Below are 17,296 nucleotides of genomic sequence, written 5' to 3'. Positions count from 1 at the left end.
AAGAGCCGTCTGGAGCGCGGCCGCAGCATGTTCATGGGGAACGCCCACGACCTGCAGCGCCTGGAACCGTGGACCCCGACCTCTGACCCCCAAGAGGAGGGACCCCAGGGGAGAAGACCAGGGGACCCCGACCTGTGACCCCCAGGGGGACCCCAGGGGAGAGGAGGGGACCCCAGGAGAGAGGAGGGGACCCCAGGAGAGAGGAGGGGACCCCAGGAGAGAGGAGGGGACCCCAGGAGAGAGGGAGGGTACCCCAGGAGAGAGGAGGGGACCCCAGGAGAGAGGAGAGAGGAGGGGACCCCAGGAGAGAGGAGGGACCCCAAGAGAGAGGACAGAGGAGGGACCCCAAGAGAGAGGACAGAGGAGGGACCCCAGGAGAGAGGAGAGAGGGGGGGACCCCAGGAGAGAGGAGGGGACCCCAAGAGAGAGGACAGAGGAGGGACCCCAGGAGAGAGGAGGGGACCCCAGGAGAGAGGAGGGGACCCCAGGAGAGAGGAGGGGACCCCAGGAGAGAGGAGGGACCCCAAGAGAGAGGACAGAGGAGGGACCCCAGGAGAGAGGGGGGGGACCCCAGGAGAGAGGAGGGACCCCAAGAGAGAGGACAGAGGAGGGACCCCAGGAGAGAGGAGGGGACCCCAGGAGAGAGGAGAGAGGAGGGGACCCCAGGAGAGAGGAGGGAACCCAGGAGAGAGGAGGGGACCCCTGAGAGAGGATCGGACCCCGATGTATGATGTGGGAGAAAAGGGGGGCATAGGGAGAGAGATGGGGCAGTGAGGGGGGGAGGATGTCAGAGGAAGAAGGGAGGATGTGGGACAGAGAAGGAGGAGAGAGAGAGGAAGGGAGGGAGGGAGAGCAGCTGCAGGTGGTGTTGGTGGTGGCGGAGGTTATGTTCAGACCTTTGTAGTTCTCACCATGTCAGATGAGGACGAAGGCTGGTGTGTGTGTGTGTGTGTGTGTGTGTGTGTGTGTGTGTGTGTGTGTGTGTGTGTGTGTGTGTGTGTGTGTGTGTGTGTGTGTGTGTGTGTGTGTGTTTGTGTGTGTCTCTCTCTCTTTGACCCATGACCAAAGCCAGACGTCACTTTGGAGCCGTGTGTCGGCTCTGCGTTTGATTGACACGCCTGCAGATTGGAGAGATTAACAGAGTGCATGAGAGCTCAACTAAAACAATTGGCCTCATTCACCCAGCGGCCATCTTGGTTCCACCTTGGTTCCACCTTGGTTCCATCCTGGTTCCATCCTGGTTCTAATGATAGCAGGGTGTCACTGAGGGAGGAATTCCTCATCACTGTCCCTCCCAGCGAGTGTTGCTGGGAGACCAAGATGGCTGCTGGTGAAGAAAGTCCATTTCAGTGTGAAAATTTTCATGATTATCATGGCTGGAGGTATATATATATACACATATATATATATATATATATATATATATATATATATATATATATATATATATATATATACAGGGTGGGATTTGTGAAAAAACCAGAGGGGGGGATAATTTTGAGAAACATTTTAAAATGTTTCAAAATGAAGACGGACCCTGTGTATTTTGGTTGTTAATTATTACGATGTAATGGTGAAAATACTTTGGGTGGGGGGGATCATTTTTATCCCCACCGAGGATAAAAATAATTCAGCAGAGGGTAGGACGTGTAAACCAGAGGGGGGGATAATCCCCACCATCCCCACCGGCAAATCGCACCCTGTATATATATATATATAAATACACACACACAGTATTTACAGTATATACAGTACATATATATATATATACACAGTACACTGTATGTACTGTATATATACATACTGTATATATTTATACTGTATAAACGGTATATATACTGTATATATATAAATCTATGATATATATCTGATAGATGTGTGTGTATATATATATATATATCCATGATAGATCTATATGTATCTATATCAATATATATCTACATCTTTATAGATATAGTTGTAGATATACTATTCGTCACCAAGACATAACTAATGGATCACTGATTAAGTGGACCCAATGTGCCAGTGCCTAAGTGACAGAACTTATAGTAAGAACTCTATTGATTAAATGCACTGTTTTAGTTGTTTATGTGCCAACGGGTTGAAAAGATGCAGCTGTGTTGGGTGACGGGTTCTTATGTTACCGCCCCCCCCCCCCCCCCTCTGCTCCAGACCCGGACTGGGGTTCACAGGCCAGAAGTTCCAGTCGATGGTTTTAATGTCCGCACATTTTATTGCAACTGTCAGTATTTCCGCAGTAATGGGTGCTTTAAGGGGATTTAAATTAGATAGAATAGTTCGTGTAGACATGCCTTGCTTGGCGTGTTTTATAAACAAATATTTCTCTCTTTAGATGTTCTCCTTTTGGCTGTCATATAAACGGACGCATGGCTTAGTTGTTCAGTTGTCTATCAAATCAAATGTATGGGGAGACTGAAGAGACTCCATGAAAAACAACCCAAATAAAGGAACATTTCTTTTTAAATAATCATCTTTGGTGTTAATTTAATTTTTTGGTATCGACGAATGTGTTTCACTGACTACAGGCATCACAGAGATCCGACATTAAATCAGGACGGCCAATTAACAGATCTAACACCAGGGGGCGCTCTCACACAGGACAAGAGGAAAGTTGTTTTTTAACGATCGAATTCTTAAAACTACACGAGAGTGATTAGAATAAATGTAACTGGCAGCTTTTTGCAACATGCTACATAACATGCTGCTTCATTTACAACTCAAGTAGATAGTGTATGTAGTCTATAATATAGCAAAAATCGAATTGCATGACAAGCCCTAGATTCTAAAGTTTCATTAATCTTAAATGAAAAAGTATCATCTTCAAACCTTTTCCAACAAAGGGAGTCTTGAGCTCCTTAAGCTGGAGGACTGCAGGAGTCGAGTCTGAACCAAAGACCTTGTTCTGTAGATGAAATAACATCTATAATATATTATATATGTCGCAGGAGGGCAGAAATGGGGTTGCGGGTCAAAAAAGGTTGAGCGCCCAGGCCTGACCAGACCAGAACCGTTCAGTTTCTCTGTGAGCCTCTAGTTTTGTCCTGTTTGAGTGGAGAAGGTTTCTCATCTGTACTTTGATGTCAAATCTATATTTTCATAAACATGAGTGCATGACCAAGGTTTGTGACGCTCCTATTCATCATCTGATCTCCGTCAAAACATGATGCACGTCCTGAGGGCAGCAGCGGGCTGGAGGGCAGCCCATTGTTGCCCGGCCACAGGGGGGTCCAACAGTTCAACTGCCAGGGCAAAGCGACCCTGATTGGGGATGAAAGGTTTTAAAAAACATTTACGGGAAACTTTGTCATGCAAATGGCTGCCAAGAAGAAGGCAGGGGGTTGGTATCCTGCCCAACGGTGAGTAGGGGAGAGGAGATAGGAGAGTAGGAAGAGGCCAGTGAGTAGAGGCCGGTACATAGAGGCCAGTGAGTAGAGGCTGGTTCATAGAGGCCAGTGAGTAGAGGCCAGTGAGTAGAGGCCGGTACAGAGGCCAGTGAGTAGAGGCCGGTACATAGAGGCCAGTGAGTAGAGGCCAGTGAGTAGAGGCCGGTACAGAGGCCAGTGAGTAGAGGCCGGTACATAGAGGCCAGTGAGTAGAGGCCAGTGAGTAGAGGCCGGTTCATAGAGGCCAGTGAGTAGAGGCCAGTGAGTAGAGGCCGGTAGAGAGGCCAGTGAGTAGAGGCCGGTTCATAGAGGCCAGTGAGTAGAGGCCGGTTCATAGAGGCCAGTGAGTAGAGGCCAGTGAGTAGAGGCCGGTTCATAGAGGCCAGTGAGTAGAGGCCAGTGAGTAGAGGCTGGTTCATAGAGGCCAGTGAGTAGAGGCCAGTGAGTAGAGGCCGGTAGAGAGGCCAGTGAGTAGAGGCCGGTTCATAGAGGCCAGTGAGTAGAGGCCGGTTCATAGAGGCCAGTGAGTAGAGGCCGGTTCATAGAGGCCAGTGAGTAGAGGCTGGTTCATAGAGGCCAGTGAGTAGAGGCCGGTGAGTAGAGGCCGGTTCATAGAGGCCAGTGAGTAGAGGCCGGTACATAGAGGCCAGTGAGTAGAGGCCGGTTCATAGAGGCCAGTGAGTAGAGGCCGGTAGAGAGGCCAGTGAGTAGAGGCTGGTTCATAGAGGCCAGTGAGTAGAGGCCGGTAGAGAGGCCAGTGAGTAGAGGCTGGTTCATAGAGGCCAGTGAGTAGAGGCCGGTAGAGAGGCCAGTGAGTAGAGGCCGGTAGAGAGGCCAGTGAGTAGAGGCTGCTTCATAGAGGCCAGTGAGTAGAGGCTGGTTCAGAGAGGCCAGTGAGTAGAGGCCGGTACATAGAGGCCAGTGAGTAGAGGCTTGTTCATAGAGGCCAGTGAGTAGAGGCCGGTTCAGAGAGGCCAGTGAGTAGAGGCCGGTACAGAGGGCAGTGAGTAGAGGCCAGTGAGTAGAGGCCGGTACATAGAGGCCAGTGAGTAGAGGCCAGTGAGTAGAGGCTAGAACTCCTTCCTCATTGGCCCGAGTGTAGGAGTGTCAATCAATTTGTTGAAATGTGGGATTTGTCAACTAGTGATAAAATAACATTAAATTCAAAGGCAGTACACAAGGATGAATACATTGCATTTATTGCAACTTTTTTGCAAATACACTAGAAATGTTTACAAAAGCACGGTAGAAACATCTGTGCAGTGTATATTATCAAAACTAAAAATTGATATTATTTTGAAACCATTTTGCACCTAGCATGACAAGGGATTGTCATTTTCAGCAGCAAAAAAATAAACAAAATAAACAAAATCATAAAAATAATCAAGGAAATTAGTATGTCAACAAAGTAACGTTGAGTTAGTTGTTTTATAAGTTGTGTCTGAAGGAGATCAGAAGCATCATACATGATGGCGTGGCACTAGCGTTCGTCACTGAACCGGGCTTCATTCGTCTTTGCGGGTCAGACTGCGCGTTTGGCTTCTTAATAACCCAACAACTAGGCCTTCATTAGCCTGCTTAACATATAAGATATCAGCCTAGATCATCCATAAGATATCAGCCTAAATCCATAGGATAACAGCCTCCATCTATAGATATCAGCCTTCCTTCAATTGGCTCCACTTGGTTTAAAAACGACAGTGCTCCGCTATTTCACGAGAATCATCAACACACACACACAAACCATTTTCTGACCACCCAGAACATTCTCTCATCGACTGAAGGCTGAAGCTATTCATTCAAGCTTCAACCCACTACAAATCTTAAAGCAAAATGAAAAAAAAATAATAATACAACCCTGAAATGTGCTTTGATCCCAGTTATAGCATACAAACCGACTCGACTGTACTAAAGATGAAATGATCCCAGACCACAAACCAAACATAAATCAAGATACTGAACTTTTGGGTGGCTGATACAAAACAGAACGTAACGTATTGCTTCGTCCATAACACTAAGACCGTCCGGCCGCTGGCACGTCCTCACGCAGAGCGTCACTCGACGTCAGTCAAACCTCTTGCTTCCCACCGGAGAACACGACAAAAGAAGGTGTGCCCAAGCACTCACACTTGTAACGTCCGCAATACTTCACTGGTGTTGGCACACGTTAGCGCTAAAGTTAGCGCGGCGGCAGCCTCATGGCGCTAGCGAGGAGTGCGAACAGCGGGGCGGGGTTCGTCTCCCGGTTGTCTTTGGTCGAGCGCAGAAGGAAGCGACGGGCTGAGCGACGAGGGGACTCTGAAGCGTAGAGGAGATGAGGTCACATGGAGGAGGGATGGCTCAGGGGTCCTGCGCGTATGTGTGCGCGCGTTCAAACGCCAACAGTTCTAGTAAACACACGCGCGCAGGCGGGCGCCAGCGTCCCAGGCGAAGACACGCAGAGGTCCCGGGATAAGGTCCTTATGAAAGTCACCAGGATAGCCGCCGGGGGCCAAGGCCATGAGTGGATGCAGGGGGCGGTTCTACCACTAGGGGGCGTTTAACACTAAGAGGGGGTTCCCTGGTTGGAGAAACGCAAGCGACCCAGGACCCTGTCCTACTGACACCAGGACACTTGTTCACATCATGAAGCTAAGTAACCGTTCATGATTGGATTATCGCCTGGTAGTCCGATTATTACAAGTATGGAGATACTGCAGGATTAGAAATATGTTGTTAGCTAATGTTAACCGCTAGCTGAGATAAATGGCAGAAAGCTTTTGGACTCAATCCCGTGCTCGGATATTTCCCAGATGTCAAGGGTTAAGCCATCGACAGCATTCCGAGTCGGGAACAGCACGCACTCCGAGTGGGACAACCTCCATCGGGAGAAGGAGCACATTATGGAAAATACCGCCAGGTACGCCCACAGGTTATGGCAATCATTAGCAGCAATAAACATACAATAAAAAGTAACAGAGGCCGGGAGAGAGCCTGGGCATCGGCCGACATTCTGAAATACACTGGAGGACTCGTTGAACTGAAGTGACTGTGGCGGGGGGGGAAACAGGAACACAATTATGAAAAAAACAAAAGTGCACAGAATCACAATTTTCCAAGTCGACAGTGTCATGGTCTTAGATCCACTTCGTAGAAATCCGCCACAGGCTTTTCTTTTGACACATGGTTTACACAAAGTCCCGCGCCAGACGGGAACTTCAAGTTAGCTATCGGTCTGCTAGCCCCAGCTGGAGGGCCTTCGTCCTTCTCTTTTTAGAAGCCCCTCTTTAACCCAATTGTGCTTTCTCTGGAACAGAGGAACAACTCTAAAGGAAACGGGGGACCTGAACTCGGCGGTCACCTCACATATGTACAATACAAAAACTAGACAGCAGCTGTCCCAGCTGACCTGTAGGACCCCACAGAGACGTAAGGCAGAGAGACTCTGGTCTCCCTTGTAGGTCTTCTGAGTGTTCTGCCCTTACAATTTGAAATGATTTGACTTTACACGAGTGTTCTGGAGAAGTGAAATGGAAGGAAGCCAACACTGCTTTGGTTTATGAAGAACGAGTGAAATGTCTGTTTGGGGGGAAATGTCTGCATAGGCCAGACCGTCTTCCTCTAAAGTAAGTGAAATGATATGGTCCACATTAGGTAGTCAACCAGGGGGTCTGTGAGCAGTGCGGAGGCTTTAAGCCCCTCCTTCTAGTTCAGCAGGCTTGCCCTTGAAAGATGAAGGATGGGGGAGAGAGGGGGAGACAGCGGGGGAGACGGAGACGGAGGGAGCAGTCCGTCCGTTAGAATACTGGCCGTCTGCTCGGAGCTCGTTGGAACCGGCTCACGTGGCCCAGACAAGCCCTCCCCCCTAACCCACGGGGAGCCCCCAGGAGCAGGGGGGGGGTAAATGGTGATGTCTGACAGAAGGCCGTTCTCAGCAGGTAAGGCAGAGGCGTCCCAGGGAGGAGGGGGGGGCATAGCGTCCCAGGGAGGAGGGGGGCAGCGGCCGACACTGAGAGGGGAGGTGGGGGTCGTATTCCAATGCATAGCCCCCCCCCATTGCCCAAAATGCACCATAGCCCCTCCCTCATCAGACTAGTCTAGGACCCCCCCCCCCCAGCGGTGGCCGTCCCGGGACATCAGCACTTCTGCGCCTCCACAGGAGACATGGCGATGTAGGAGCCGTTGCGTGGGGGCTTGGTGCTGTGGGGGGGTTCTGAGGGCTCCTCAGGCTTGTCGCTGACCTGCGTGTAGGCCTGGTCATCCTTGGTCGTCTGCACAAGAAGAGAGGCCGGACGCACACAGGAAGTTAGCGGGGGCTGCAGGGGATTGGCTCCCCCACTGCAGTGGGGGAGGGACTTCACATGCATCACAACAACAACAACAACAACAACAACGACTTCACTGACAGTAAGAATGAGGAAAGTAACTTTGAAACAAATTTTTAAGAATAGAACCAATGTGCTGAATGGACCATGCCCAATAACAAGGGTTTACAGTAATGAGTTTACACATGGAGACACGCTATGCCCATAAGGAGAATTGAATACAAAACAAGCAAAGAACCCATATCAAATTATAGAGAATAACAGCAAACAAGGCAAAAATGAGGACTTACAGCAAAAGAATGAAAAGCTTCATTAAAATCAATACGCTTTACTTCATTCTAAAACAGAAGGGAAAAAAAGGGGGGGGGTTACAAAATTATAAAAAAAAAATCAGATCACATTTCAATTACGTCTTCAATGCTAATTAGCAGCGGTGTCTATACCACACAGAACAGGTAAACTAGCCTCTTCAGTTAATGCCCTACAGTACCCTATCCTATGGGGGTCGTTGACCTGGGGCCAGTGACCTCTAGTACCCCATCGCTCCCTGGAGGTCGTTGACCGAGCTCAGGCAAACAGCGATACGCAACGAGCCGCAGGCTACAAAGAGCGATGCACGTTGCCGTAGCACCGGGACATCTAAAGGCCAGTACGGACAAAAAGGGGAATTAGCTGAACTCACTCCTAGGGAGAGATATAAATATATATCTAAAAATAACTTTGACTGTCAGAAAATACACAATTTGATCCACGGTTGAAACAAATGAATTAAGTTGAACGTGCTGCTGTTCAGCGCTCAGGGAGCATGCGTGGTGTTAGCTAGCATGCAGACAGCTTGGTGGTTAGCTTAGATCAGTTAGTACGGTCGATACACGTCTGTCTGCTTCATATCCACATGCATCTACACCCTACAACCCAAGAAGCTAACGCTGCTAATGTAGCATACACAAGGGGGAGGGGGGGAGGGGGACAGGGGGGAGGGGGACAGGGGGACAGGGGGCGGGGACAGGGGGACAGGGGGCGGGGACAGGGGGCGGGGCCTACCTTTCGCTGGCGGTTCCTGCAGAAGAGGACGACGAGGACCAGCAGCAGAATGAGGCCCATGGCGATGATGAGGAGCGGGAAGTTGGAGACCAGCGTGACGATGAGGAGCAGCGTCCGCATCTGAGACGCCGAGTCATCGTCGATGGTGGCCGTCTGAGGGGAGGAGTCAGAGGGGAGGAGTCAGAGGGGAGGAGTCAGAGGGGAGGAGTCAGAGGGGAGCGGGGGTGTTGTGTGTGTGTGGTGGAGGTGTGTGGTGGAGTGTGTGTGTTGGGGAGGTGTGTGGTGGAGGTTTGTGTGTGGTGGAGGTGTGTGGTGGAGGTGTGTGTGTGGTGGAGGTGTGTGTGTGGTGGAGGTGTGTGGTGGAGGTGTGTGTGTTGGGGAGGTGTGTGGTGGAGGTGTGTTTGGTGGAGGTGTGTGGTGGAGTGTGTGGAGGTGTGTGTGGGTGTGTGAGGGAGCATGTTAACGAATGCTGCTGTGTGGGGTCTCACCTCATTGACGAACATGATGGGGAAAATGGTTTCGTTGATTAATTTAGTTTTTCTGTAAGACAGAGAGCGGGAAACGTCAATAGGGGGTCAGAGGTCACAGGGTCAGAGGTCACAGGGTCAGAGGGCAGATATGAGGCTGGAGGTTCAACTCACGGGAAACCTTTGACCCTCTTCACGATGATGTTGAGCTGCGCTCTCTTGCAGGCCCGGATAGGTACCCCGCTGGTCTGAGGGGACAGGGAGAAGGGGTCTTTAGAGGGGTCAGGGGTCCTTAGAGGGGTCAGGGGTCTTTAGAGGGGTCAGGGGTCACGGTGCATAAGGGGGACCCCACTGAGCACATGGCCTTCGTTAAACACTCTGCTACAGGTCAGGCCATCGTTCTGAGACGACCTCACAGAACACACCAGTGACCCACAGGCCGACCTTAAACCAGAAGAGCATGGGCACAGTGGAATAACGCTGACAGCAACACCTACAGCATCTACACTAATAACAGCTATCAACAGGTATCAACAGGATGAAGAATTAACTCAAGGTTGGTGTTAAGGCCCCTCAGCCCCCAGGGTAACCTTAAGGCCGGTTCTTACCGGCTGCAGGTCGAGGTAGGTCTCGTGGTCCTCCTTGTTGGGGGTCATGCCCTCCACAGCGTTGATGTACTTGGGGTCCGCCTGGTAGAAGTGGGGGAAGGAGACCACAATGGGGGCTCCTGCAGGGGGGGACAATCGGGTTAGAGGGGGGTCACAGACAACTAGTCCGGTAACCTGGACGGGTTATTCATTACTCTGTACTGTGGCCTCCAGCTCACCCCCCTCTTCCTTAACATCCCTCAAGCCCCTTTTGAGAATCCAGTCCAGCATCAACCCCTCCTCCAACTGCCCCCCCTACTGCTGCTTCAACACGGCTTACCTTTCTGTTCAGCTGCTGGTCCTATATCTGACCAGTCTGTGGTCTACCTGTCTGGGGGGGTCTACCTGTCTGGGGGGGTCTTGGTGGTCTCGCGTCAGTGGCTCGGCGGGGGCCTACCTTCTCGACACACGCTGACCTTCAGCACGCCGGTGCCCAGGCAGTCTCCGGCCGGCACGCAGAAGCCCTGGTTGGCCGGGTTGTCCGTGGGGTTCATCAGGACGTCGGCGGGCGGCGCGAAGCGGAAGGCCTGGATGCCCTTCACCTCCACGTCCTTCACGTAGCCCAGGTGGATGGACCTGGGGGGGGGGGGGCGTTAGTGGAGCCCTTCAGCTTCACGTGTTCTCTATGCTAAACGTCTCTAACCATCGAGTTAGTAAGTGTTGCTGCTGCCAGCGGAGCTTCTAGGGGCGTGTCCTTGAGCCCTGGCCCCGCCCAGAAGAGTAGCTCTGACACACCTTACAGAGAGTCAATAATACCCCCCCCCCCTTATCAGGACTCGTGATACACAGAGTCTACGGCCTGATGCAACCCCCAATCAATCCTACAGCACACACACACACACACACACACACACACACACACACACACACACACACACACACACACTATTCCTACCTGCAGAGGTCTGCAGCGAAGATGTAAAGCAGCTCGTTCCGGTTGATCAGCGGGTGGAAGACGGCGCCGTCCGTCCCGTTGATCATGTTGCTCTGATTGGAAGACCACCACGACATCTCCCTAGGTGATTGCAGGAGATAAGAGGTTTAAAGGTCGGCGAAGCGGCCATGCTAGCAGACCGGGTTCAGGCCGGGAGCCTTTGAATACTTGGACTCAGCAAACAGACGTGGTGCTATCCAAACAGACTCCTCAGGTCAGCAACCAACCAAAAGCAAATAAATGGGTCTGGGCGTGGGGGAGAAACCCTTTGGAACCAGAGCTGAACAGAAGCCAGCTGGTCAGCAGACACGGGCTGCGTACCTCAGGCCGTTCCAGGTGTCGATCTTCCCGTAGTCCATGTAGTTCTGCTCTCCGGTGTAGAACACAAACTCCCCTTCATGGGTTCCATTTTTCTGTGCAGGGAGAGGAAGGGTTAAAGCGTGCAGCTGCCAGCAGCGTACGGCAGTGCCTGTTTGAACACATCCATTCCTGACTCATTCCACCAGGTCAAACAACAGCAAACTAGAACAAAACTCTGACGTTTCACGTCGTTTAAACATGAAGAAACACATTTATTTTCAAAAGGATCTTAAAGCTCAGATTGTGAAGAATTGATACTGATTGAAATCACAAAAGAAGAGGATTCTTGGCTTGGATCTCATTAGTATAGTAATCATTTCATATCCCATAAGAACCACAGGCTTGACGACCTGTGGTTCATCAACCTACTGTGAGTTTCCCTCTCCTGGTGGGCCTAAAGCACCTTCCTAGCGGTAGCAAACAGGAGCCCGGACAACACAAACAGGAAGTCAGGCCTCCAGCATCAGTGCGATGCCAGTATCACTTCCTCTTCACGCCCGCTCCCCCGCTGTTGTTTTGGTAGATTTACTTGTTGTTTAGTTACTTGGAGACGCTGAACAGACTCATCTATTTTAGGCGTACGCCCCCTAGACTCCTGACAGAGGTTCAAGCTCCCTGTCTGGAACCAGAGCAGCTCAACCAGAGCAGCTCATCTCACGTCGTCTCTCCACCTCGCCCCGACGCCCTGCGGCCCCCCAGCCCTGCGGCCCCCCAGCCCTGCGGCCCCCCAGCCCTGCGGCCCCCCAGTCGGCTCACCTTCCACATGAGGCCGAAGGTGTCGTCCACCTCGGGCCGCATGGCGTGGATGCGTGACAGCAGGGGGTCCTTGAAGCCCCAGAGGATCTCGTGGACGGTGCGCGTCATGAAGACCTCGATGCCCACCGAGTTCATGAATATGGAGACCAGCGAGCGCAGCAGGAAGGAGTACTGGTTCAGCTCGTTGGTCACCGCCTGGGGGGGGGGGGGCAGGGTAATGAGTGAGTGAGAGGACAGGAAGTGGTCATTAGCAGAGGACAACATGGTGGTAATGAGTGAGTGAGCGGACAGGAAGCGGTCATTAGCAGAGGACAACATGGTGGTAATGAGTGAGTGAGAGGACAGGTAGCGGTCAGTAGCGTTGGGTTCGTGGTGTTCCTCACTGATTGAAACGCTAACTGACAACAACATCCTTGAAGGGCCTGAGGGCGTGACCCCCCCCAGAGGGCGGGGCAGAGGAGGGCAGGGCCCCGGATGAGCCAATCGGCCGTGCTCACCACGGTTTAGCAACACATGCTCGTCAGCCAATCGACGGGAACCCAGACCATACGTGAAGCCACTTACCACAAAGGGAATGTTGATGGTTCTGAGCAGGTCCACCTCGGGGTCCCCGCAAGACTTCTCAGGAACAAAGACGAAGCTTTTGGGGTTCAGGGCGAACAGCTTGGTCCCGTTCTCCAGGAAGGTCACGTTCTCCCTGGGTCGGTACTCCCTGTGGGGGAAAAGGTGGGGTTAGGTTTAGAAGATATACATACATAGAACCCTTTACGCCACTTGGGTTAGTGTTCCTAACCCTAGTGGGGTTAGTAATGTATAAGGAACCTAACCCCAACCCCTAGTGGGGTTGGGGTTAGGTTCCTTAGTGTTCTTCTGTTAGAAACCCTAACCCTAGTGGGGTTGGGGTTAGGTTCCTTAGTGTTCTTCTGTTAGGAACCCTAACCCTAGTGGGGTTGGGGTTAGGTTCCTCAATAACAGGACGTTCCCCACACGGGCCGGTCCAGTACCTAAACAGCCTTTGGCCCCGTGACCCTTTAGCGGTGAATCCCTGACGGGAGTCATGCGGGGGAGCCCGGCCTACTTCCTGTTTCTTCTGTGAGACAGCGATGTTCCTGACACCGTGTTCCTGACAGTGTCCTTGATTTGCGGTTTGGTCATTTACCGATTACAGCTACGTCACCGCTTCTCTGGGAGATGACCTCATACGGAGTCTGGGCCAGTACTGAGAGGGGTCAGGACCCCTACCTGTAGAGGTCAGGACCCCTACCTGTAGAGGTCAGGACCCCTACCTGTAGAGGTCAGGACCCCTACCTGTAGACGTCAGGATCCTACCTGTAGGTGTAGGGTCCTATCTGTTTGAGGGCAGCCTTCCCGCCGTTGAGGAAGACCTCTGGGTTGGTGACGTTGAAGAAGTAGTACTCCATGTAGACCGGGGGAGGGGGGTTCTTCCACGACTCGAACATCTGACTCTTCTCCGTCAGCGTGATCTCCTGGGGGGGCAAGAGGCGCAGGGTGAGAAGAACGGACCGTGCGTGCGTGTGAATAAAGCCTTCAAAGTAAACTGTCCAAACTGGTTCTGCCACACATAACAAAACAAACATTAGCTCCCCGAGGGCAATGTTTAAAAGACATGACCTGATGGTTCCACCCAGCGCCAGAGAACCAGTGCTCTCTGCCATGAGGTTTCATAACTGCGGATGTTTAACAAAGTACTGCTGTCATTTCAAAAGAAATACCCGAGAAATGCGGAGTCACTAGCATGTCACACAAAGCAGGACGCAGCAGGCTGTTTGCCTCACTTTAACCGGATAAGAACGGTCAAATACAAGAGGACTGCTACCTATAGGCTAACTATATACAGGCTACAAAATATTAGCTAACTAGTTAGAAGCTACTAAATAGAAGCCACTACATATTATCTACAAAATATTAGCTACAACATAGAGGCTAACATATTAGCTCCTAGATATAGGATAACTACATAAAGGCTAACTATATATAGGCTACTACATACAGGCTAACTATATGAGCTACTAGATATAGGATAACTACATATAGGCTAACTATAGGCTACTACATAGAGGCAGACTATATATAGGCTACAACATAGAGGCTAACTATATGAGCTACTAGATATAGGATAACTACATGTAGTCTACAACATATAGGCTAACAACATATAGGCTAACAACATATAGGCTTACTACATATTAGCTACTACATATTAGCTACTAATGTATATAAAGACTACAGCCTATAGACAACTACCTAAGCTTGTATAGATGTGCTGCTACCTCCCCAGTTACAGCTCTGTACTCTCGTACCTCTAAAGCTACGTGCTTCACATTTATCAAACCTTCTGGGCCCCCCCCCCCATGAAGCTCTCCCCAGAGCGCAGCGGGGCGCAGCCCGTCGGAGGCCAGGCCGTCGGAGGCCAGGCCGTCGGAGGCCAGCCCGTCGGAGGCCAGGCCAGTGGGGTGTGGTTTCCGACGGCTCCGCCTCAGATCCTGTTTGCTCTCCACTCCACTCCCTGACGACCTGCTCCGACAGCGTTCCTCCCCTCATGTCAGGCCCCACGGCGGACCCATGGCCGGGCAGCCCAGTTCCCATCACCAACCAGTGGCCGCCCCCGACCCAACGCCCCCACAGAATGTGGTAGGAACATGGAACCGAATGCAGGGGAATCACATTCAATCATCAGTGTTCATTTAGATGTTGTTTTATCCCCACGAGACTCCAGCCTCGGAGAGGAGCACAGAGGAGAGGAGAGGAGCAGAGAGGAGAGGAGAGGAGCAGAGAGGAGACGAAAGGAGCACAGAGGAGAGGAGAGGAGCAGAGAGGAGAGGAGAGGAGCAGAGAGGAGAGGAGAGGAGCACAGAGGAGAGGAGAGGAGCAGAGAGGAGAGGAGAGGAGCAGAGCACAGAGGAGAGGAGCAGAGCAGAGAGGAGAGGAGCAGAGAGGAGCAGAGAGGAGAGGAGCAGAGAGGAGCAGAGAGGAGAGGAGCAGAGAGGGGATCTGGGGGGATCTCGTCCTCCGAGGACGTCGGGCTGGGCACGTGGAGAGGACGTGGAGAGGAGACCAGCGGAGCTCTGAACCGCGGGACCAGACGACCAGGTGGGGAGGTTATGATCTGACCTCTGACCCCCGGCAGCGTCACGGCAATGTGACACAATGAGGAACTGTCACAAACCGCAACTTCCCAGTCCGCGTTCTGCGTTGGCCGCAGAGAGAGCACAGAAACGCAGACGCAGGATCCAGGCACGTGATTGGTCACCACGACAGAGAGCTGTTTGCGCAACTGTCCATCAAAACAACATCAGGGCCGTCTGACCGGGGGTCTTATCGCCATCCCCTTGAAGACCAAGGCCTCCCACAGACCTTCTACTGCATGAACACAACACAGAAGGTTGAGAAGACCTTCACCGGTCCAGGGAGATAACGGATCATGGACTGTGTTCTCTGGGTGGTTCTGGGGGGGGGGGGGGGGGGGGGCATCGGCTATCGTGTCCTACTTTGGGAAAAATAATTTCGTCCCAATGCGTTGTGAATCTATGAAAGTAGGCCTTACGAACACAACAACTCTTAGACACACATCAGCTCCCCGGGACTTCAAGCCGTCGGGGGGAATACAGATTTATAGACTCTGTAACGCAATTAAGGTCAATGCATTATTACAGACCGGTGGTTAGGACCGGAAACAACAGTCGGAGCGACTCCATGTTCAGTATATATGGTATCGAGGTATCAAGATATACATTTATTTGCTGAAGAAGGTAAAAGTATTCTGTCCTTGCTCAGAGCTCAATGAAAGCTCAGCTGAGACAACAACTTCACAGAAATCTTGTCCTCAGGCTAAGAAGTCCGTTGAATTCCACACACGCACACACACACACACACACACACACACACACACACATCTTAAGTGGTGTCACGCCCAGTTCACATAGGCAAGAATTGTGTGTGTGTGTGTGTGTGTGTGTGTGTGTGTGTGTGTGTGTGTGTGTGTGTGTGTGTGTGTGTGTGTGTGTGTGTGTGTGTGTGTCTCACAGCTAGCCTCATCATTAGGGAAGGACCCAGCAGCCTCAGATTAAGGAGATTTCTAAGCACACTTAATTCAGCGGAATACTGTGGCAGGCGGATTAGGGACGCTGTCATTTTCTGTAATCGCTGCCCACATCACTTCTGGTCGCCCGCTGACTCTCAAATACTCCTCAGTTTCCTCTCCTCTATGGGATGAGATCGGGAACCGACCAGTCATCGACATGTTAGTCTACCGAACCAACATCGCTTAAACCTGTGTCACCATGACCTAGTCCCACCACGAGGACACACACACACACACACACACACACACACACACACACACACACACACACACACACACACACACACACACACACACACACGGCGAGTGTATGAGAGTCACCGCCTCCCGTCCCCCACCCCTCGGGTCGTGTGTGTAAAAGCCCCCCTTCCTCGACCAGTAACCCTTAAAACGGGCATATTACCAGTAGGAATCCTATTGCAAATGTTGCAGCACATCTCCCACATGGTTGCGGTGCTCATTGGGGCTGAGGTTCGATCACCAAACACCGGTAACGTCCCTTAGACCGCGGCTGGATCACCAAACACCGGTAAACCCCCTTACACCGAGGCGGGACCACCAAACACCGGTAACCGTCTAACACTCTACAACATGGAGCTGCAGTATATACATATCGATCGAAGAACACCCATTGTGTCTCAAATTATATACAAATATATACAGCGAAGCCACGGAGCCACGAAGCCCGAACCGAAGCGCTTCAGATAGAGAATGAGAGCAGGAAGCCTCACCTGCTTAAGCCGGTTGTGGATCATGGTCTGGCAGACTTGAACCACGAGAAGAACGATCCCCAACACCAGCAGACCAGCGCACACGATCCCCGTCAGGTAGATACCAAACGACCTCCGAGCCATGATGGGAAGAGTCTCACGAAGGACCAGAGCTTGGGGAGAGAACCGCAGGTCGTGTATTCAGAGTAACCGCTACGAACGACACATGCCCGGTGGTTCACCCCGAGAACCGATGCGGTCTTCTACCGTGAGAACCTGAAATTGAAACAAACCCGTCCCAGTCCTCCGTAATGTGTCCTGAGAGGAGGTCTGAGAGGAGGTCTGGTCTTGTGCTGGTCCACCCGGTGGGCTGCGGCTAATGGGAGTCGACTTGCTGCTGGGAGGAGACACTGGTTATGAGCAGCGGGGGGGGGGAGCTATGGTCCGGCCCCCTCCGCCCTCCTGAGGAGACGAGGGGAGCTGATGTCACTCATCCTAACAATTCTTCTGAACCGTTCATCTGGACCTCATAGAGCACCACATAGAATTGGAGATTTTTATTTCATTT

General features: G+C 51.7%; 1 protein-coding gene and 1 pseudogene across 2 annotated transcripts in view; one reads left to right on the top strand and one right to left on the bottom strand.

Moving 5' to 3' along the window:
* Positions 1–138, top strand: part of LOC307085318 (serine/threonine-protein phosphatase with EF-hands 2-like) — a 16,866-nt pseudogene extending 16,728 nt beyond the window's left edge. The window contains exon 14 of the transcript in view: positions 4–138. The product of the transcript in view is annotated as a serine/threonine-protein phosphatase with EF-hands 2-like (transcript). The remainder of the gene's footprint in view (positions 1–3) is intronic.
* A 4,441-nt stretch (positions 139–4,579) lies between these two features.
* On the bottom strand, positions 4,580–17,098 carry scarb2a (scavenger receptor class B, member 2a). The gene is made up of 13 exons (XM_079730207.1): positions 16,750–17,098; positions 13,246–13,403; positions 12,481–12,628; positions 11,917–12,111; positions 11,122–11,213; positions 10,762–10,881; positions 10,264–10,442; positions 9,828–9,946; positions 9,394–9,467; positions 9,241–9,292; positions 8,753–8,905; positions 7,999–8,046; positions 4,580–7,654 (listed from the first exon to the last, which is right to left on the bottom strand). Exons 1-13 carry the CDS (start codon positions 16,870–16,872, stop codon positions 7,520–7,522), a joined length of 1,596 nt encoding a protein of 531 aa, XP_079586333.1. The 5' UTR covers positions 16,873–17,098; the 3' UTR covers positions 4,580–7,519.
* Between the last annotated feature and the right edge of the window lie 198 nt (positions 17,099–17,296).

The sequence above is a fragment of the Pollachius pollachius genome (assembly GCF_949987615.1).
Source record: "Pollachius pollachius genome assembly, chromosome: 1".
Taxonomy (NCBI): Eukaryota; Metazoa; Chordata; class Actinopteri; order Gadiformes; family Gadidae; genus Pollachius; species Pollachius pollachius.
Note: the sequence above shows the minus strand (reverse complement) of the source record. Positions and strands in the feature narration are given on the sequence as shown.